Genomic DNA, 23602 nt, shown 5'->3' with positions numbered 1-23602 from the left:
TGCATGCATATGAATACTGTCCTTTGCAAAATGGTCATCTTGAGAGATTAAAATGCTTATTTGAATGATATTCTTACTCAGAACATTTTGGGGAACAATTCTAATTGCCTTGAGAACTAACAGCACAATTTTTGTGTAAATCTTCACTCTTTGAATGTAGATTTGATTTATGATATAATCAGAGATCATATGCAAACTAGTTGGGTGATGAGACTCATTGACACCACACTTGAGAGAACATGCTAGAAATATAAGGAATGAGACTCAGTTTATTGGGAAACTCCCAAACTAATTCTTGAAACTCTTGTAAAAGTGGTGTTCCAAGGATGTTTTGAACAATGGAGGTATGTTTTCAATTTCAGAGCATGAGGTCTTTGGGACACAGCACCTGCACTCCCTGTTGTGCCTGAAGCTCCCTTCACTGGTTTTGCAAATTCTCCTTTGAGTCCCTGACCTCTGCTGAAACCAAACCTTGCATTTCTCTATTGTTCAACATCAACTCATGTTTGGGGTCCCATTTGGTACCTTTTGAATGCCTAGGACATTTGGCTGGCCTCCAGTTGTTCCCAGTGCTAGACTCACGCTAATGTCACCCTGGTCCCATTTACACCTTGCTTGCTCCAACTGAGCTGAAACAGGCTCTCTCCACAGAAGCTCCTTGCCTCCGTGCTTCTTTAATACTGTGAAGGTTACTATACTTACTTACACCACTGCATCGTTCAGTTTTACATATTCCCCATCAGTAAACACAGGGCACATTCCTTATGGACTTCAGTTACATGGATATATATATATATATATATATATATATGGCATAACCACAATATTTTCCTCTTAGAGTTCACACTCAGGTTAACATTTTGTTACATTTGCTGCAACTATTTTGTATAAATTTTTTATCTTGTTTAATAAATACAATGTTAAATATACCAGTAAAGCCTCTCCTACCCAATCCCTTCGTTTCACCTCACTCCCTCCACAGAGGGAACCACTCTCTTGAAGTCTCTTGGTGTCATTCTCATGCAAGTAAAGGTCCATAATACTTTATGTGAAACTCTTGAGCCTGCTGTGTTTTGCAATTAATTTTCACATTTTAGAAAGGTAACATGATCCCTGTACTGTACATAGCAGCCCAGAAGCAACTGGGCCAGCAGTTCACAATCAAATATATTAATATTTCTACAGCAACCTGAATCAATATTCACACTAAGTAGATTAAATACATATTATAAATAGTTTCCCATCAGTTCAGTTGATGCTTTGCCACCAAAAGGGATCACTGTAAACTTTTGAATATTCTTCTAGGTTTGGGGGTTTTGAAATCTTAGATACAGAGTTATGGACATTGATTTACCTTTGAGACGTATGTACAGATTCTTAATTCTGTTTTTCTGTTTGCTGATTGCCTTGTTTTTGCTTTTATCACTGCTGCTTTTTTCCTGTTTGCATTGATTTTATTATTCTTTTCCTGATTTCTTGAAATGACTTAGTTTATATGTTTTATTTCTTTTTTTTCATAGTGAAAATATTTAAGGGTGTGCCTGTACTTTCTGAATAGAGTTTTGATTTATCTCATAAGTCTTTCTGGTAGTGTTCTCATTTTTATGGTTTATAAAATAATCTCATTATATTATAAAAATCTCTGTCACTGTATGTACTTAGTAACATGTTTTGCAATTTCAAGGTATAAGGATATTTTTGAGTTCTAGTCATTAATTTCTAGCATTACTGCATTGTGGTGCTTCAGTGTTTATGAAGTGTGCTCTTAACCTAATGACTTTTGTTAAATGAAAAATAACCTATTATAACTGAATTTTCAAATGTGTGGTATCTTTCAAAATATGCTTATTCTAACCGTGTTTCCATTACTCAAAAATTTCTCCATCTCTTTTGTTAGAATTGCTTACAGAGTTCACTGCCCAATAAAAACAAAAACAAGTCTCTGCATTATAGTTATATTTCTCAGATTGATTAAAAGCAGTGTTATTTAACCATTCACCTTTTATACCTTGCCTTGCTCCAAGTAATGAGTGAAAATTTTTAAAAAGCAAATCTATACTTAAGGGATTAAAAATTCATCACCACTGAAGCTGTTAAAAAATAATGATAGTCTTAGCTAAAGAAAATTTTAAAAAAAAATTCCAATTTTTAAAACAATGGCATTTAGAGAAAAGTATCTTCTGTTCTCCTTTTCACCCAGGGCACATATCGATGATAATTGCATCAAAGGGTAGCATGCTTTGTAAGAGAGATCTCATTACCTTATTTATGGTTATACGTCAGACAATTCATTTTGTGTTACTTGCCTAAAAGTCACGGTGTTCGATTGTAAGCACTCAGTTGAGAACTAATCTGTCATTTAATGCACCCAAATTCTTCCTCCAATTATCACTTTCTTGCTTTGGCTTTGACTGGGTCCCATCCATTTTTGGAGCCCGAGTTTTCTCCAGAGCGGAAACTGTCTTCGGGGAAGTTGTTTTACAGACAAATGAGGTGAACTATGGAAGCCATTTTGACCTCCCAAAGAAAGTATCAAGGCACTATCATGTTGGCATTAGTTATTGTAATTATAACATGAAAAGGAAACAATAGAAAATGGTGGTATATCAAGTTTTAGTGATTTGATCTCATTGTCACTTCAAGAATTGTTTTGAGGTAGTCACATAACTTCCCTTTGGTTTGTTTTAGTCATCCTGTTCCTCCCAGGAGAAATTGCATCAGTTACCATACCAACCAACGCCAGATGAATTACACTTCTTATCGAAACATTTTTGTACCACTGAAAGCATTGCCACGGAGAACAGATGCAGGAACACGCCCATGCGCCCCCGTTCCCGAAGTCTGAGGTGTGTAGACCTGATTGAAAAATGTTACTTATTGGATTATCTCTTTTCAACCATTTCAAGGAAGACCTTTGGTCCTCTAATTCATATATGCGTTAACTGATTTGTGAACTACTATATAGTGTGATTTTTTTCCCCCATCTATACATGATATTGTTAATTACCATTGAAAAGCATCTTATTATTTTTCTTTTAAATTCTCACAATTTATTAATTGCTGTAGTATCAGTAATCACAGTGGATTAAAAGGATCACCTATAAAAACTTCTAGGCATTGGAAATTTCATTGCAATCTAATTATGGTGCAAGAGCAGTTAATGGTTTAAGAGGGAGAAACTTGGCTGAAAAGGAGTCAGATTCACATGTAGAATTCAGATCCCACATTATAAAAGTCCACCCAGATCTTTCATTCTTCCTTCCCATCACCAGTCTTACTTTCTCACGATTATGAACAAACTGTTAGGAGTATGTCCCTTGAGTTTTGTGGATGTCAGATGTAGGTCATTTGACATTGAGTAAGGCCGGTTTTATTTTGACCTTGTCTCAAAAAATACTAATATACATCACAGTTTGGTTCTTCAGGAAGCAAACTTGAAAACAGATGAGGGTGTTTATTAGGGAGTACTTGGGTGTTTATTAGCTCAATAGCTGTGGAAGGGAGGGGAAGAAGCAGGATTAGGCGGAGGGAGAAGTCGAGGCACCATACAGGCCCAAAGCTGTGCCTGACCCCACAGAGAATGACGTGACCCTTAAGAGCTGCCCCTCCAGACCAAATGGCTATCTTTTATTTCTCCGCCTCAGTCATTGGATATAGTATCCTAGGAAGAACGTGGCTTTCGGTGAGGACCTGGGACAACAGGTCCTTCTATGCAGGGGATCAGGTCAGTCTATCTCCAGGTCCGCCCAGCATGAGATCTTGATGCTACAGAATTGGTGCACTTTGATATATTAAGGTTTTATTATAAATAATAATTTGTCAGGTGTTCAGTTGAATATTTTAGTTTACTGAGAAGGGTTTTCCCTTTGTACTTTTCTTATTTAGCATCATAAACTGATAGTAAGTATAGCCAAACTCAGTAATTGTGGGATGTGTTAGATTATTTTGAAATATGAAATAAAAGACCAATTTTACAAATTCATTTAATGGCATTGTATTTTACTGCACAGGTAGGTGCCCTGTAGATTTGATGAGAGGAGATCCTAGGATATCTAGAGCAAGCTATCTCCTCCCAGGAATATAAACACGCACGCCGAAGTTACACCACTGTATACCACTAGGAAGGAACACGGACCCACTACTGAAATAAAGAACACTCACAACAATTTATGCCTCTGTTTCATATTGTACATAGTGCCGACCTCAGCATGCCAAATAAATAGTTGCTAGGCTAGAAAATGAATTTCAGTGGTGACACCTGTGCTTCTTAGGCCCATGTTCCGGCCCTGCTCCTGTGTTGTCAGGCAGAACCGGTTTTCTTCCTCAGAAGCCTATGGACTAGTATGTCATGAAAGTCGTTTTTGTTCTTTTTAACCTTATTTTTCTTTCCTATGACTTCCTATCTTTTTAGCAATTATATGTCTAACCCTGTTGATTTAGTAGTGAAGGTTCAGTTGCAATGTTTCCTCATTAGACTAGCAAAAGGAAGTTGAGCCAGAAAGGACTTGGTGGAGGGTTGTCACCAGGTGCCCTGGCTTCAGCAAGCCTCTGGCTGATAGTCCCTGTCCCCTCATTTTCATGGCTTTTCCACCAGAGTGTTTCTACACGTGTGGGAGAAGGCAACCTCTCCCTTTGGTTCCTGTTCTCCTACACCCCGCCCCACCCACCCCCACTTTTGTAACCCTTGGCAAGAGAACAAAAGGAAATCTTTGGTTTCATGAATCAGGAGTAAAGTGCTTATTATTTGTAATGAACCCAACATTGATGCCATTGATCAAAGCCATTTCAGCCCATTTATCACATGTGACTTGTTCACCGGGGAAACAGATCCTGACTATACTAGTTAATACTGGTTAGGATTTTAGAGGGGAGCAGGAAGCAGAGGAATTCCTTGGGTAGGCAATTAATGTAAACAAGGAGTATTGACTAGGCCATAGGGAATCACAGAGAAGGAAATGAAAGTTGGAAAGGAAATTCAGATTTATGTTACCAAGGCAATCTCCTTGGCCTTCTGCACATTATGTAGCTTTTTGAGAAAAGGATTAAGGTGGTGTAAGATGCTTCTTCCTCATCCAGGAAAACATAGCCAAGAGAATACACTCTTGGCCTGCCCTGTGGAACTCTAGCAACAGTCTTGATTTTTGAATACCTCGAAACAGAGCTAATTGATATTTTTGACAATCTATCTGAAAGAGCCCAAGATCTGAAATGAAAGCATGGTAACATTCGACAGATATTGAGTTATTTAAAGAAGCTTATTACATGGGCCATTTTACACGTGATAGGGCATAGCAAAAATGTAATTATCACCCTGGGATATTCAGTTTCTCTTATATATCTGAAATCTTTCTTTCACCTCGCGCTACTTCTTTTTTTCCAAATAGACTTTATTTTTTAGAGCAGTTTTAAGTTCACAACAAAATTGAGCAGAAAGTACAGAGAGTTCTAACTATTCCCTTACCTCACATATGCACGACCCCCTTGCATCAACATCACTCACCAGAGTGGTCCATTTATTACAGTTGATGAACCTCTGCTGACATGTCATAATCACCCAAAGTCCACAGTTTACATTAGGGTTCATTCTTGGTGCTGTACATTATGTAAGCTTTGACCAACATCTAATGACATGTATCAGACCATTACAGGATGAATAGCATACAGAAATGAGGCTTCCGTTATATATAATTTCTAGAATTCTATTTACTAACTTAGAGGTCTCTGAAAATGCAAGCTAAATGTGATGGTTGAGTTGTCCACAGGTACGTTTCCTTGTATTTTATCTGTGTGTGCATGTGTTCTCTAAATAGGCTACAGCTCAGATGGAAGACCGGCTAAAGGAAATTATCACCAGCTACTCTCCTGACCACGTTCTTCCCCTAGCAGATGGAGTGCTGAGTTTCACTCACCATCAGATTATTGAACTGGCTCGAGATTGCTTGGATAAATCCCATCAGGGTCTCATCACCTCACGATACTTCCTTGAATTACAGCACAAATTAGATAAGTTGCTACAGGAGGTAAGCACCATGCACCATATAAAGTTTGCTGATTTGTATTGCTTGTCCCCTGAAAAAAAGAAGCATTTTCTGAGAGCATTTGCTTAACAAGTCTTCACCATGAGCTGGAGTTCATATTCCAGGGAAGCAAAGAAGAAGAAGGGAAAAAAACCTGATTGCTACTTGCTGTAAATTGATTCTGGTCACCCTTTATAGTAATAGAAAGTTAATGCACTAACCTTTACAGGAACTCTGGGACCTAACAATCTGTGGCTCCAGGATAAGTGGATTGTGAGGGATTTTGAAGCAGTGATTTCCCCGCACTTAGCCATAAAGTTATAAATTGCCTGAGTGTATGTGTATTATTTGATGATGCTATCTAGTTCTAATATCTGAAAAAGCTAAATGGAAAATTGCTGGCTTCTTCCAGGCTGTGTGTCCTATTAATTAACCTGCATGTGGTGTTGGGTGGTAAATGGCAACTTATATTTTCATTAGTGTCAGTTATGCTTCTAAGAAAATAACCAATTTCCAAAATGACAGATAAACACAGGGCTTGTGTAAATCCAACACTTGCATGCCTAGCTCCTGATAATACCCAGGCCAGGGAGGGAGTGTGTGTGGTGGAATGGAATTAGTACACAATATTGCTATTCTAACTGAAATTGATCAGCCACAGCCTACAAGTAAAACCTATTTAACCTATGTATTTGGGTATATTGCATTTCTGTATCTCACAGGGAATAAATTATGCCCATGTAAACATAATCAAAGATTGTTTTCTCTAAGCATGAATATGTAAATAATTGCATGGAACTGAAGGAAAATATTAGCATCCTAGTTTTCTAGAAATCCATCTGTCCTTTCCTCCAACATACTGACTTGTGGCCAGATAAGAAGATCCCTCTCTGACTAGCAGCCATTATTTTTCTTCCCTTTCCCACCCAAGCCTCCCCACTGAGTTTTCTATACTCACATCTCAGCCTATTGTAGTCCACTGAGGCAGTGCTTCTCAGGCTGTCTTTGGGGATGAACACATTGTTTTTGGTGTTTGTTGTTAATTTCCAATTTGATATGGACCAATTCTCCTATAAATGAAAATGAAAATTAATTTACAGGAAAATGATGATGCATTTGGGTGTTCCAACAGTGTAGAATTGCCGTAAGAGTTGCTAAATGCTTACTCTCAATATGGTGCTTATTCATCACAGACCGATAACAGTTCATGGACTGGTACCAGTCTTTGGGCCACAGTTTGAGTAGCACTGCACTAGAACATAATGTCTGTATGGGCAGGGATATTATCTAAGTTCACCTAGGATAAGGTGTGACACATAGAAGGACTCAGTAAATATGTGTTGCATAGGTGGCTTCTGACCCCCTTTCGCTAAACTCACCAATAAGAGTTCAACTCCTCTCTCCTATTCCATGACCACTGCTAGCTCAGGCCCTCATCCTCATGGGTCTGCCTCCCTTCCATTCCTCACCCTTCAAATTCATACTTCTGTACAGCTACAAGATCATCTGTGTAGCATCCTTCAGTGACTCCATTCTGCCTACAAAACTATAACGTGGCCTGTGGTCGTACCCTCGGTCTCGATGCATGTAGCCACAGTGCATTGTAATGATCTGTTTCGGGGCCTCATTTCACCAGCATCCACTGGGTTCTTGGAGGGTCAAGGATCACCTCCAAATCATCTCTAACTCTCTGGGTCCTCACTCTGTGCCTGGAATTTATTTGGCTCCTTAGTAACTGGGAGGGAGGCAGGGTGGGAGAAAGATCAGAATAATTGATCTGTTGTGATTTGTCATCAACTATCTAATTCTGCTGTTCCTTTTAATTAAATCAACTTCTGGAAAATGCAGGAAACACTGCATATTACTTTTTATGAGAATACCTTGAAAATGATATTTGTTAAATGGTGCATTTTTAAATAGATAAGAAAGGAACTCTGTAGTCAGTCTCTGTGAGATACTCGTTTCTTAATCACACAGTTCTGTCCCAGGATATTACCATAATTACCAGTTTAATCCTTTGTTTTTCCTGCCTTCATAGGCATTCCCTGAGAAGGATACAATTGATATCCAAAGCTACTTACACTGAAATCTCCCACTTAATTTTGTTTCTATATGATAGACTTGGCAGATTGTTTCATGGCAATTTAAAGAAAAACATCTTAGGGTTTCAAAACTCATCTGAATGGCCCATATAATTGGTAAAAATTGTTGATTTTTAGAGAAATTTCTCTTTAGGGCAGAGAAGCATGTATACTTGTGGCATAAAGGGCATTGTTGGGTATGGATAAGAAAGCTTTCTTGTTTATATTCACAGATAAACATTTCCATCAGTGCTTTTGTAAAAATTAAAACTCTCTTCAGAGTCATGTCTACAATGTCTTTCCAGAGTTTGGAGCAAAACGGTCTCAGAGGAGCGTGCCCCTTTTGGATGGAGCCAAATTGTGGGCACTCGCTTTGCCGTCCCCATGACGCTGTGTTGTCAGTTCCCAGCTGTGACACTGTGCTCCTGCCTGGCCTGTCTCCCAGTCGCTTTCCCCATTGTCAGTCTTTTCCATACCTAGGTCTCTCCCGACTGCATGATTTAACTGATGCCTTTTAAAATCCTAACGTCCAGGTCAATTCCAGATGAATGCTTTTATGTCTCCATTCTTTGTGTCACTTAGGTGTAATTAGCCAAAGAAAATAAAAGTCTTTGGAAACTATAACCTACCCTCAAATCTGGGTCTCAGTATATTGTATAGTGGACAACACTTAAAATACAAACAAAGGGGATCCATGAGTGCTGGAGCTTCTTGTTAGCAGTCAAGAAACTACTACTCTTCTCATGCTGTGTGTGTGGTTTTTGTTTGGTGGTGTTTTCACAAAGCTGCTGCCACCTACCTAATACTGTTAGTAGGTAAAGTATCATTTGAGTTAATACAAGCCATTGTATGTTTTGGCCTTAGTTATGGCTGATAATTCTTAGAAGTTAGAAGTAGGAATGATCTGAGTAGTTTTTAAAATGGAATTTGTATAATGTAAACTGTTTTTTTAAATTTTTTAAGATACAGAGTTCTTGTTTCCCTTTGAAATGACCACCAAAGCATGTTCAGGCTTTTTAGATTTCCTTTACATTTCTGAATTTTTAAAGCAGTAATTATTATAGTAAGAGGAAATTCAGCCTAAACTGTCAATCAAGAAGTTAGGTGGGATTTTTCTTTTTTGCTACATCTTTAAAGTTTTCTCTTTTAGTTTTGATTAAGGATAAACCATAAAGAAGACATACGAGGTGTGATCAAACAATATGGTGAATGTTTAAATAAAAAAAAATTGTTACAGTAAAAGACACATTGCCAGTAATCCCTCTCAAAATACTCCCCCCTTGCTTCGAACATACTTGTTCCCATCCTCTTGGCACTTTCTGAAGCAGTTCTGGAAGTCCTCTTTCATGAGTGTCTTTAGTTGAGCTGTCGTGGCTGCCCCGATGTCCTGAATCCTTTTGACTTTGGGGATGAGCCAGAAGTCACATAGTGCTAGGTCCGGTGAATAAGGTATATGAGGATACACTGTGATGTTTTTATTTGACAGAAATTGCCATATACCAGAAGTGATGCATGACACACAGCATTGTCATGATGGAGGATGATTTACGGCACACTTGAAAACACACTTTCTCTCAACCGTAGCTCACATCCGACTGATTTCACCAAACAAGTTGAAACTTGTCACACATTGTTACTAAGGTTTGACATGCTGCTTCCCGTCTTGAAGATTCCTACCTTTCCATTATATGGTCCTCTGCAGCAGCATTCAACGTATTTTATGATGACAACAGAAAGGCTCTGAGTCACACATCGTTTCTGGTATGGCAATTTATGTCAAACACAAACGTTGCCTTATTCACTGGATCTAGCACCATGCGACTGCTGGCTGCTCCCTAAGTCAAAATGACCATGAAAGGTAGTAAATGTTTTGAATCGATCCAGGACACCAGAGCAGCTACAACAACATAACTAAAGACATGAAAGAGGACTTCCATAACTGCTTCAGAAAGTGGCAAGAATGATGGAATAAGTGTGTTTGAAGTGAAGGGGAGTGTTTTGAGGGGTATTAATGGCAATGTGTCTTTCAATGTAATACATTTTAAAAAATTTAAACATTCACTGTATTTTTTGCTCATACCTCATATACTTGTTTCTTGGCATTCATTGTATCTTCCAAAATGTTTTTGTTGGAAAACAAAAATTGGAAAGAAATCTTAAAGACAGTTTAAATATTATGTATATTTCCTTATAGATATGTCCTAGCATTCTTACGGGTTACTAGGACCTATAGTTATAGTTACTAGTTGGTTTGCTTTGAACACATTCCATTCTAAAATTATTCACCAAGGGTCGTTTTTCCTGTTTTTGTCTTTCAAATGTTATCTGTTTTGCTTTTGAAGGTATATGATTTTTGTACCTAATTTTTAGGAAGTTGTCTTTGATTTGGTGGCTTAAATTCAGTAGTCATTTTACTGCTAAATATCATCATGGTTCATAGATTTGGCCTGTTTGTTAGCTCTTTCCATGGGAGGGCTGGTCCTTGTCGGAATGAAACACCTTCAATAATGATTTTGAATGTTTGTTACTGTGTCTGTGACATTACATTCTTTTGCACCAGTATCACCTTGAATTTTTTTAATCTTTAGAGAAAAGTAAATCATAACAATTTAAAAATTAAGAAGGCCTAAAAGTGAGTATGCTTAGAAGTTTACACTTAAACTTTTAAAACTGGGTTTATATCTGCTTTGATACAGATTTACCTCATTTCTTCAAGAAAATATCATTGAAAATTAAAATGACTGAATAAACTGGGTTTTGATCTCAGGATATTTGTTGTGCTTCGATTTCACATGCAGGCAATATGTAAAACGCAGCTTTAAAAGTTTATAAGTCAGTTAAATTTCACTGAGTTGAGTGTCTATATATTATTTATTCAACATGTTTAACAGAAATCATGTGTATGTATTCAAGTATAAATAAACATTATCCACCTAACGTTTGAAATAAGTAATATGCATTTATTACATATCATGAAATAATTAATTTAGAGGCTAAACATATTATTATGTAAAATATATTTCATGAATGTGTTAAATACCCAGGATAACAAAAGAAGTCCTTCTCTTGGTTAGCCATTTCATACATTTAAGACATTACATCTGGAAAATCAAGGTTCTCCAGCAGCTGCCCACTCTGTTTGTACCATGTGTTTAATGTGTCATGAGCTTTTAATGTCTCCTTCATTCATGGTTCACAGTAGGAGCCCTAACTTTTAATTTTTTCACACAGGGAATAAATCAAAGTTTTGCAATTAGAATTTAGCTAATAGAGTCATTTTGTAGATATAGACATTTAATAGTGTCCATTTATGTAAAGATAACGTCCACTTATCAATCTTTTAAAAGTGTTTTCTAAATCACTTAATGTTAGAATATTTGCAATTATCTAATTAGCATGCTTTGCTGATTTTCTTTTCAGTTTAATGGAGCAACTCTGTTTCATCATTCTTTCCATTGCTTTTTCATAGGCTCATGATCGTTCAGAAAGTGGAGAATTGGCATTTATTAAACAGCTGGTCAGAAGGATCTTAATTGTTATTGCCCGCCCTGCTCGGTTATTAGAGTGCCTGGTAAGTTATCCCTAGATGTGACTCCATTATTTTTTGTTAACTGTGGGAAAGCCTTGGCCATCAGAAAGCTCCCATTTCATTTGGCTTCAAAGACCAGAGCTGAACAGAGTCAACAGGAACTACAGTTGTGAATGTTTATGATGATACCTTATGTCATTTTTGTTTTCTGGTTTTTAAGTAAGAATTCTAGAACCTGTGCTGCATCAAGTGACAGTCGTATCACAGTCTGATCAAACTTAACAGATGCTCATAAAATATGTGCTCACCTTATCTCAGTGTAATCACTATGTTACGGCTTATTTAAAATACTTGCTGAGCCTCATTTTTTTAGTTTCCAAAATGCAGAGAGAGGGAAATCAGAGATACAATATAATTATTTTGTTATAATTTATATTTTTTAAATGTGGCATGTTAGACATAAGTGCTAGTGAACAGCCCATTGGGAAAATACAATAGGGCCTCATCCAGACCTGAAGAAATAAGACATTTACAGATTAGATCACTTTATCATTTATGTATATTTTTGGTCTGATCATTTTCTTCTTTTAAAATTTCTGTTTTATGTAATTTTGATTGAGATTTCATTTAACACTGTAAAAAATATGAAGCTTTGAACATAAGAGTAGATTTTAAAAGGGCTTAACATAGTATCAAAACTCATTTTTAAGTTGTATTAGCCATTAAAATATTTTTAACACTATGTACAATACAGCTTTTCAGAATTATACATACACTCACATATACATATATGGTTGTATTGCTATTGTTTTGCCATTATTTTAATTAACATTTGTAGCTTTTTGTACTAGTGAGATGTTCACAGCCCCATAAACATATATCAGTGCATAGTGAGACACGGTAGAGGAGAAATCTTGAGGGAAAAGGTGGGGGGTGGGGTGGAGTAGGGCTTTGCATCAATGTCCAAGACCCTTAGAAGCACAGAATCAAAAGCACCATTTGGCAGTGAGTGTCCCTGGGAGGATAAAGGGGAAAACAAACTCTGGATGCCTCTGGGAAGGAGGAGAACTGTGTGACTGGCAAATGCAGGTAAAAGGACGCCTTAGTTTTTATTTATTGTCCTAGTGTACCTTTTGAATTATGCACCACAGTTCTGTCACTTTTTAATTTGGGGGAAAATACCACTTAGCATTAAAACTTGTTTCTCTGGACAGCCGCAGATAGGCTCAGAGAAGATCGTGCCTTCAAAGAGGAAATGAAGTTTTATAGTAATTACTCCTAAGGAGAAGAGAAAAAATAAAAGCGTGACCCCTCAAAGACAGAAACAAGTGAACTCAGGAGTAGATTCGAAAATGTTGCTGCTTTCAGGACTGCTTAAAGCTCAGAGGAAAGTGGAGTGTCAGAGTTGTGGGGAATGAGTTCCCCAACCGGTGGTCTCGTGCCTGCAGTTCCAGGCTTGCCCTCTCATTGTAGGTGTCTGTAAAGGGAAACGTAGTACATGTACTGGCCTTATTTCATTTGCAGCAAGCTTTTTTTTATATGACCTTTAGAAACTCTTGAATAATTGTTTACAACATGTAAATCCATGCATACATCTAGAGTAATGTGATTCTGAAGATTTTTACAACATGCTAGAAGCAACAGACACCAATGAAAGTAAAATACATAAGAAAAATGTGCTACGGATTTTTTAAAAATGGAGATAATTGGAAGCACTAATTTTATGTTTTCCTTTCTTAGCCTTCACATTATATGAATATTAATGACTTAATTTTAGAGTGTACTGGTAAAAAGTGATAATTTTGAGCTTTTTCTTTCTAATATTTTTGGACACTTGTGTACTACGGGAGTTTCCTGCAAAACCTTTGTATTCTAACATTACTCCTTTTGTGTGTGGCTATTTGTGTGGAGACAGAAAGTGAATCTTCTGGATGAGATTCCCAGATTTTAAAACTTTGCTAAAAACGAACAATTAAAAATTCAGATCTCTGTGTGTTTTCACTAAGATAGATATCTTAAGTGGAGGATAGTACCTTCAAAGTTACATTACATGGAAATTGGAAATGGTCATTTTGTTTGGGTTACCAAATACATACCGTGTTTCCCCGAAAATAAGACCTAGCCGGACAATCAGCTCTAAGGCGTCTTTTGGAGCAAACATTAATGCAAGACCCGGTATAATGTAATGTAATGTAATGTAATGTAATGTAATGTAATATAATATAATATAATATAATATAATATAATATAATATAATATAATATAATATATATAATATAATATAAATGACTGGCTCTTATATTAATTTTTGCTCCAAAAGACGCCTTAGAGCTGATTGTCTGTCTAGGTCTTATTTTCAGGGAAACACAGTGACTGAAATGCCTTAGAAAATAGACTTCGAATATGAAGTGGGCATTATATACTTTTTGAAGCCATTTGCTTCCTTTCTGCATAAATAGCCCATCATCATGTCTATCCAGTATTTTATTGTGACTCAGACTCATGTAATAAAACCTTAGACAGTTTTGTCCCAAAGAAGTATCCATGTATGTTTGTCTTGTGCTAGGAATTTGATCCTGAAGAATTTTACTACCTACTGGAAGCAGCCGAGGGCCATGCGAAGGAAGGACAGGGTATTAAAACTGACATTCCCAGGTACATCATTAGCCAGCTGGGGCTCAATAAGGATCCTTTGGAAGGTGAGTCACCTTGGTTGCTCTGACCTTTCACTTGCTTATGCACAGTGACCTTGTAGAAGAACTCAGTGACAATTTTTTTTTCCCTCATGTTTTGGCTCTGTCTGTTGAAAAGTCCAAATTTGGGGGCCAATTGGGATTTGAAGGAAATTGCTCTAAGTTGAGTCCTGAGGAGCAAGTGAACAAGACTCACTAGAGTGTGGGGACCGCCTCGCAGTCCTAGCAACCTGTCAGCCTGGCAATGCCAGAGTGCCCCGGAAGTGTTTAGATTTCAACCTTCTGAGTGTTTTTTTTCTTGCAAAGCTCGGTTGGGTTCTTCTCAAGGGTGCTTTTAATTTTGAAAATGTTGCTAAAGAAATTAATTATAATTCATTTAAAGTTGACATTTAATTTAAAGTAATTTAGAAGTCAAGTAACTGATGGTAGATTACTTTAAATCTGGTGCAGTGTTGGTACATAAATTTTTGTTTACTTGTTCCAAAAAAGTCTGAATATAGTAACATAGAAGAGAGCAAGTGGCGGGGGATAGGGGGCATGTTTCTTAAAGCTTACATAAGAATTTATGGTTAATTCCAATGAAAAAATAAATAGGTCTAATGCTATTAAATACAAAGATGAGAAAGCACCCTCTTAGTAATTTTTTTTAAAAATCTAGTGTTGGGAAACCACTCCCTCCTACACCTTTTTCTACACCTTTTATTGTTTGGGATTGTCCTTTAAAACATTTAGGTTATGTTCTGCCTAAAAGGACTCAAAAACAATCGTAGACTCCTTCATTCAAAATTGTCTTCCTGGCTCATTACATTGAATTTGCAAACAGTGTTTGTCTTGCTCGCATTGTTTGTAATGATAGTAACTGTTGGCACCGACATTTTTCCGTCTAAAGCCAGGGAACCTGCCGCTCCACGTCCCGCTCTCCTATTTCCCCCTGCTTTGTTTGCACTTACAGCCATTGCGTCTTTGCTTCCAGGGAAATGATGCATGCATTACTGGGAGATAATGCCAGATAAATTTATACTGTACTGAAAGCAATACCACAACAGATTCAGCACTTATCAGAGACTGGTGGCTGCTTTTGTGAAAAGTTCCCTGGAGAGAGATTTTCCCCCATGGCTTTTAAATTACCATCTTTACCTTTTTGAATCATGAGTCTTCAGAAATGGTTTAAATCAATGAAATAAAAAGGGCAGATGTTTAATGGTATTTAGATGAGTTTTAAAAATCTCTTCAGGCATTACAAAATGATGCCTTAGTTTCCTGCTTCAAAAGCTGACTCTTGGTTCCATTCCATTACTACCCACTGCTTACAAATAATATGTGTTTCCCAGATAATAGTTATTTAGCAGAAATTCTATTTAAAACAGAACCATTTCTTAATTTGTTTTTTTATGAAAATAATTGGAGTGGGGGAGGCTGTCAAAGTATATTATGGTGACTCTTCACGCTAGTATAGTTAAGGTTGTGTCAGCCCTTGGATTGTAGACTGAGTGAGTTCTTCACAGTTTTCTTACCTGGCAGTAAATATCCCTGTAGGCTGACCTTTGCATAGGCAAATAATCTGAAGCTCATTTATATACCTTCACAGAGTCTTTTAAAAAAATTAATAGGGATCTTTGACAGGTTTCAAATACAAATTGATCACTAGGAGTTGTGTTTTTAACCGGACACTTAATTTTCTTTATTCAGATGTGAGGCTAGTTTTTAATATACTTGTTACCACTTAAAATGTGATTATTACAAACTCTGATCTACACTTGCTTCCTTTTCTTGTCTACACCTACACTAACACACTAAAGAAAGCCTGACCTTTGAAGGTTAGGACGGAAGGTCTGGAGTGGGACCGCCCAGGACTGCGCCCTGGCAGCCAGCACTGCAGGCTGTGTGACCTTGATCATGCTAGTGATGAGGCTCTTTGTGCCTCAGTGTTCTTTCCATATAAATAGGGTAATGGTACCCATTCATAGAGTTGTTTTCAGAGTTACTTCAGTTCATTTCTGTACCCAAGGTGTAGTAATGTTTAATAAATGTTAGCTGCTGTTACCATTTTATTTAAACAATATTAAAATTACCCCTTTCCTTAAAAGCCCCTCCAAGTGAAGACATTTTAGTTCACCTTCTAGTTCATAAATCTAAAGTGCTAGTCACATAGGATATTGACAGCATTTGACACCAAGAAAGCATATACTTTGTACTGAGCTCATTTTTATTCTTGAATTTACCCTACAGGTAAACTGGGAAAGTGAGTGTCAGTCTCCAGTTACTATAGAATCTGGGGTTTATTTTTATCCAAAGACAATATTCTAGTGTTGTTTTGCTTCATCTTTCATGTGTCATCTCTTCCCCAAAAAGGATGATTATATCTGTAAGAACATGAATACATGAAATAAGAGCCTAAGAAATAATTTTAGATGCATATAAAATATACAACTAAAAACTATAACTTTTTATTGTACATGTTCAAGTTTTTAAAATTAGAAAATGCATGTTACCTGTGATTCTACCACGCAGAGATAACCCCTATTGAAGTTTCGGAGAAAATTTTTTCGTACTCTTTTTTTTAATAAAACATGTTTGTTTTGTTTTTTAAGTATAAAAGTCAAAATGAACAGTAAAATGAATTAGATTTGAGTCTTCAAGAAAGCATGACAGTGTGGGTTGAGCAATTAGACGCCTTTGTCTCTTTTAACTAGACCACCAGGGTAGTATTTAAGCTAGAGGCATCCAGCCCAGGATTGACTACATGATACAATCAATAATATTAAATAACAATCAACATTCAATGAGCACTTAATTTGGTTAGTCAACATGCTAAAAGTTTCACATGCATTGTCATAAATAATACTCATGGAAAGCTCTGAGAGATCAATAATATTGGTGCCATCTGACATGGGAAGAGCCTGAAGTTAAAAGGTCACGAGTAGTAGGTGCTGATGGGGATGGTAACCCACGTCTTTTCATCTCCAAACCCCTCTTAACCACTACTATTACTTCCTTTCTGACAAACTGCAAATTCTTAGTGTACTAGGTGGGCTATATCTTAGTGGGTGTGAAGGAGTAGAAGAAATGGTCACTACAACTTAAGAATCATCTCTGAGCTGTAGCCACTGCTTCTCTGATGCCTGTCAGAGGCTGGGAAGACTTGCCTCTCTTGGATATCTCATTACAAGCACAGTCGTTGACTCCCAAATCAAATCGTTTCCAAGCTGTGGTGACTGCGTCAGCCAGTCAATCCTGCTAGTTGGAGCAGAGGCTCAGCTCTAAAGTACCTGTGTCTAGGTGTTCATAAACATTGGGGATCCAGGGAAGGATACGTAATGAATAATTTCCAAATGTCAGTTGCTGGGTCTTGCCATTTTGAATTTAAGATTTTCTCATGGATTAATTGGAGCATGGAGTAAATTTTTCTATTTTAATATTGGAAAAGTTATTTTTCCTTTGTATTAGCATGGTGCTCTTGTCTAATTGCCATTGCCCTACTTTTCTTAAACATTGTTTTTGTTGTTTTAAACTTAGAAATGGCTCAGTTGGGAAATTATGATAGTGGGACAGCAGAAACACCAGAAACAGATGAATCAGTGAGTGTAAGTACCTTTCTTGATGAAATATGATATTTGTTTTTCTGTTTATGGCATCTGGAGATTTTGGCTGTGCTTATTATTTGTTCGACAAATATTTATTGTACTTCTACATACAAGGCATTAGGCAAACGATTTTAGCCCCTCCCTTCACAGAGAAAGGATCTTTGCTATCAATGAAGTGATGCATTTATTACTGGGAGATAATAAGGTAAAAAGAATTAAAATGATAAAGTTGAATAAGATTTATGAAGAAAAAAGACCATGTGCTAATAGAAAATAACATGAAGAGGTTTACCCTAGTCTTGCCAATCCAAAAAGATCTCCCAAAGAAATGACACTTGAGCTGAGATGTGAGCTGTCATTAGGATGGGAAAGGGCAGAGGGAACATTCCAGGCCAAGGGAATGTTATGGGCCAAGACTGTGACATAAGGGGGCAGAGTGCATCTGAGGACGAAGAACAAGGGAGACAGTAGAGACTGGAGAGCTGAGGTAAAAACTGGGCGCAGACGTCCTTGTTCATCTTTGGCAATTTTTTTTCTTTCAAAAAATAATGGGAAGCTGTTGAGCTTTGGAAGAAATGTATGGGTATTGGGGTGGAGGGGAGTGGACAGGGCAATGACCTAATCTGAGTTATAGCTTGAGAAATATCATACTGATGACAGTGTAGAAAGTAGATGGGACAAGGGGAGCAGGCAGAGGTGACCATGGGGAAGCCAGCTACGAGGCTGCTGCAGTGGCACAGGTCAGAGGTCCTGGATGCTGCTGTCATTCTCCTTAATTATGAACACCAGAAGAGAAATCAGGACGCAGCAGGTTGGAAGTGGTCAGGAAAGAGGGGCAGCTGTGTAGCCTGGGGGCTGAGAACCCAGGCTGTGGAGTCACATTGCCTAGATTTGAAACCTGACTCCACCTCTTGCTAACTGGGGATCTCTCCATGCCTCAGTTTTTTCATTGGTAGAATAGATTTAAAAGCTTAAACAAGTTAGTTTGTGTAAAATGGTTATGACAGCACCACGTAGTAAATGCTAAAGAAATGATGGCTGGTTTTGTTTATTTTATTATCATGACTGTCATGATTTTGAATGTGTTGAGACTGAAGGTCCTTTGAGACATGTAAGAAGAGCGATCAAACTAGCAGCTGTAAATAAGGTGTGGTATCTTCTGGCACTTGGAGGGGGAGTTTTAGGTGGAGGTCTAAATGACTTAGGAGTCATCCATCAACATACATGAGGTCACTCTTCGATAGGGAAGAGTTAATGAGATGAGGTGGTCCCAGTCTTGAGCTATATTTCCTGGGATGGGGCTGTGGCAAGTGATGACTAGGGCCAGGTCCCATGGCTGGAAGCCAAGGGGAAATAGAGGAGAGAGTCGGTTGGTTGAGTTGAGGAGGTCAGTTAGCCCAGAGGCCAGGTGTTGGGTGAGTCAACTGTGTAAATACTGAAGTCACCCAGATGGTGAGAGAATGCAGGCAGAAAGAAAGGTGGGAAGCTGGGTACCCACATCTTCCAAAGATGAGTGGATGGCAGGGTCAGCGGATGACGGAATGGGGGAGGATGGAACATAACCTCAGAATCGTGAGGTTTCTTCCAAAGTTACAGGAAGGGAATTCAGCGCTCTGTAGAAGGAGCAAAGAGGTTGGTAACACCCTCTCAGGGCTAAGAATAGATGAAATATGAGGGGGAAAAATTTTTTTTAAGCACTGGACTTGTTCTTGTCCTTTCAATTAAACGTTTTAAAGAGCGCTCTTTGAAAATTGCGAGCTAAACTGTGGTAAGACCTGTGGTACGGGAGTAAAGAAAGGCAGGTACTCCGTGCGTGGGTGTCCCACTTGTTGCCAACTACCTGTTTCCAACAAGAAAGGTTGCTGTAGGAATGAGACAGGTGTGCTGTGGTCAGGAACAGAGAAGCCACAGCACACACCAGCCCATGTATAGCTACTCGAGCCAATTTTTTTCTGGCTAACTGAAGCCAGAGGAAGGTTTGGCATTCTGGGCTGAACATCTCACAATTTTGAAAGACGCGGATGAGGCTGCATGGGACTACCCTGTTAACTTGAGTAGTTAACAGGGGTAAATTAAGATCAGGAATTTTCAAAAATTTGGTGCCTTCATCTCCTGGAAATGTGTGTTCACTTAAGTGAAATGAAGACACTGTCATGAAATGCAGTTTATCAGCACTGCTCTAGGAAAGTTGATCTTTAAAGCTGTCCCCAAGTTCTTTTGCTAGAATATGCCACTTCAACATAGTAAACAACAGAGCATGTAATTCAAATATTATTTATTTTGCTATTAAAATCGTATTCTTAAATTTTCAGTTCTTTTTTAATTTCCATATTTTGTTTTCAAGAGCTCTAATGCTTCCTTGAAACTTCGAAGGAAACCTCGGGAAAGTGATTTTGAAACGATTAAATTGATTAGCAATGGAGCCTATGGGTGAGTAATTCAAGAAAATTCTCTATTGTATTTTAATATACTAGAGTGATATATTTTTCACATTTATCTTATGCCAAATAGATGTTGTATAGGGACTTTAGTTTTCAGATCACTGTTCCTTCACTGATATGTATAACGTACAGCCAGAATAATTTTTCACTGGATACTCCATCAAAAAACATATCAGGCAGCCTGGGAGTTATTTTAGAGGATAAGAGAAGAAGACTAAAAATAAAAATTTATGAACTTAAGGAAAATTTTTATATATGCCTGCTTCTGCCCCCTTTATTCTGCCCTTTTGTGTTCAGGAGTGACTGACTCTTGGTTGATATAGAAATATGCATGCATACACACACACACACACACACACACACACATTACATACACACCTGGATATATATACACAAGGTCGGACAATTAAGCTCGCGAACTCATCCTAGAAAAAGTGCTACATACGTCATTGCTGAATATCACCTTTGAAGTACTCCCCTTGGAAAGCTTTGCACAGCTGCCAGCGCCTAGTCCACCCTTCAAAGCAATTTTGGAACTTTTTTCTGGCATGGCCATCAGAGCTGTCGTCGTATTACCCTTGATTTCCTGAATGTCATCAAAATATTTTCCTTTCAATATTTCCTTTATCTTCGGGTAAAGTAAGAAATCATTGGGGGCCAGATCAGGTGAGTAGGGAGGGTGTTCCAATACAGTTATTTGTTTACTGGCTAAAAACTCCCTCACAGACAGTGCCGTGTGAGCTCATACATTGTTATGATGCAAGAGCCATGAATTTCTTGTGAAAAGTTCAGGTCATCTAACTTTTTCGCGCAGCCTCTTCGGCACTTCCAAATAGTAAACTTGGTTAACTGTTTGTCCAGTTGGTACAAATTCATAAAGAATAATCCCTCTGATACCAAAAAAGTTTAGCAACATTTTTGCAACAAGTTTGCGAACTTAATTGTCAAACTTCATATATACACATATGTATATATAGATATACGAATTATGTATTTGCACATCTGGATAAAAATATTATATATACTCAAATATGTATAAATTCATATATAGCATTACTGCTTGAGGATTAGCCAGTACTTTCTGTCTGACTAGCAGCCAACCTAGTAGAGAAGTATTTAAATAGGAATACTCATTTAAAATTAAGAGCAATACATTTCTTTTAGTCTCTGTATTACACCAGGATTGTTTTCCGGTTGAACACTGTGCTATAATCTGATCGCATTAGTGATTCCCCTTTCTCAATCCATTTTTACAGACACATGATTTTCTTCTCATGACAAAGGGTCAATAGTAATATGATCTTTCTGAGTCTCTAATAAATAGTTTGAAAGGGCAAGTAATACACAAACTATATCCTGATCCATTTTAGACAGCCCAAAAACGCTAGTATAATTATTAATCCCAATATTGTCTGTATATGGAGAGCAATAAGCAATCTCCTAGACATTTATTGCCATTTATCACACATACAAGCAGATGAGATAAAAGTGATTTTTGTTTTGCCACAGGGATGTTTCTCCTTACAATGTTTTTTTTTAACCTCTGATACTTTCCACACCATTAATTTAGTGAAGAACTTAAATATTTGTGAGTTCTTCCTATGCTTCACTGATTTGCTTTCATGATTATGTCAAAGGGCATATTTCCTGATGTGGCTTATAAATGCCCTCTCATGTTTTGTTTTTGTGATATTTTATTTCCTTCAAGGACCTCATTGAAACTTTTCTACCGAAGAAAATTGTTTTCGTCTGCAGTTCTTTGTGGGTTTTGTTTGTTTAGTATGTGTTTTTAGTTCTTTTTAGTTTGGGAAATCTTTGGGGATTTCTTCCTTCATTAGGGAGAAGACTGGACTCTGATTTATGGGTTTGAACACTGCTGTATTTTACTGGCAGTGGAATTCTGGAATAAGAGTATCTGTGAAACACCACTTTTATAAAATGTGGGCAGCTATCTTAGCGGTATTTGAGTTCTAATTGATTGAGTAAACTCATTTGTAGTGCAATTAAACCACTGTATAGTAGATGAGGTATATCACACTTTGGGGACTGGTTGGGAATATACAAGAAGTTAAACAAGCTGTGAATCAGTAAACAGCCACGGATGCAGGCCAAGTCATTGATGGGTTCACAAGCTGCTTGCAGGAGCCTCAGCCAGTCAACTAAGACATTGTTTTTTCTCTTTTGCTCTTCTCAGATTTAATCTCTCATTACATTTTTGACAAATTTCCTTTCATATGAATTTTTTCTAACTTTAGTTTGAGTGGGGCTATGCCCATTGGTCCACCCAGCTAAGATGCTGATTACAGGTTTAGGTGAGCTGACTGAGCAAATGGGTCCCTCTATGGGTAACTGAACTGAGCTGTTGCAGGCTTCCTTAGGCACCCCTTCATGTCAGTATACTGTTCACGTCAGTGACTCAGAGTGACACTGATTCCATGACTGCTTGAAAATTGGTGATGTTGGGAACGAACCCTCTCATTAACAAGTTTATTACCTGTCATGCTAAATAAAACACGTCGTGGTTTCTCAACATTCTGCTTAGTGACAAGTCATGTTATAAAGCCAATTGGCTAATTTGATGAGCATCTGATTTCCTTCTCTGTTTAACGTGTCTCAGATCCCTGACTGAAAGTGAAACATCCCTTCATTCCAACTTTGCACTTTGTAGAAAGCTAACGCTTAGTGTGTGCCAGGCGTTGTACTAGTTCCTTTATGTCTCTTCTCACAAGAGCCCTTTGTGGTAGTTGATAATGTTTCCTCTTAGATGTGGAGAAAGAGAGGGTCAGAGGCATGGTCACAGGCACTGATTCCAGGCAGAGCTCTTTTTTGATTCTAAGTATTCTTTTGTTATAACTTCTGGGCATCTTAATTGGGGTATAGAGGTCTTTCTTCTGTTGAGCACGTTTTAAATTACAACATGGGATGTTTTTAAAGTGGAAGAATAAAAATGACTTTCAATTCTAAAAATGTAAAATAAATAAACAAGTAAACAGAAAAACTAAATTTGAAAGACACAGCATGTCTCCCCCACTTAGCTTTGCTTTCTTGTCTTGATGCTGATTCTTCTCCTTCAGCCTCGAAAGGACGGGAGTCAGTTATCTGACAGACTCCTGTGCCAGTTGACGTGTGCCCCATCTCCCGCACATTCTCTCCCTGTAGCCTTTCCTCTCATCAGCTTTCCTCTAACACATGCATCTCATTCCCACATGCAGATTTACTTGCACAGATTCATGTATTAGGCTCTCAGATTCATGCAT

At 37.7% G+C, this 23602-nt stretch overlaps 1 protein-coding gene across 1 annotated transcript in view; it reads left to right on the top strand.

Moving 5' to 3' along the window:
• MAST4 (microtubule associated serine/threonine kinase family member 4) overlaps positions 1–23602 on the top strand; it is a 551423-nt gene that overhangs the window by 485010 nt on the left and 42811 nt on the right. The window contains exons 11-17 of the mRNA XM_074329206.1: positions 2689–2846; positions 4272–4341; positions 5811–6020; positions 11568–11669; positions 14194–14326; positions 17837–17904; positions 20249–20334. Of these exons, the coding sequence (XP_074185307.1) occupies positions 2689–2846; positions 4272–4341; positions 5811–6020; positions 11568–11669; positions 14194–14326; positions 17837–17904; positions 20249–20334 (827 nt within the window). The remainder of the gene's footprint in view (positions 1–2688; positions 2847–4271; positions 4342–5810; positions 6021–11567; positions 11670–14193; positions 14327–17836; positions 17905–20248; positions 20335–23602) is intronic.

Source organism: Rhinolophus sinicus, linkage group LG03 (assembly GCF_036562045.2).
Source record: "Rhinolophus sinicus isolate RSC01 linkage group LG03, ASM3656204v1, whole genome shotgun sequence".
NCBI lineage: Eukaryota > Metazoa > Chordata > Mammalia > Chiroptera > Rhinolophidae > Rhinolophus > Rhinolophus sinicus.
Note: the sequence above shows the minus strand (reverse complement) of the source record. Positions and strands in the feature narration are given on the sequence as shown.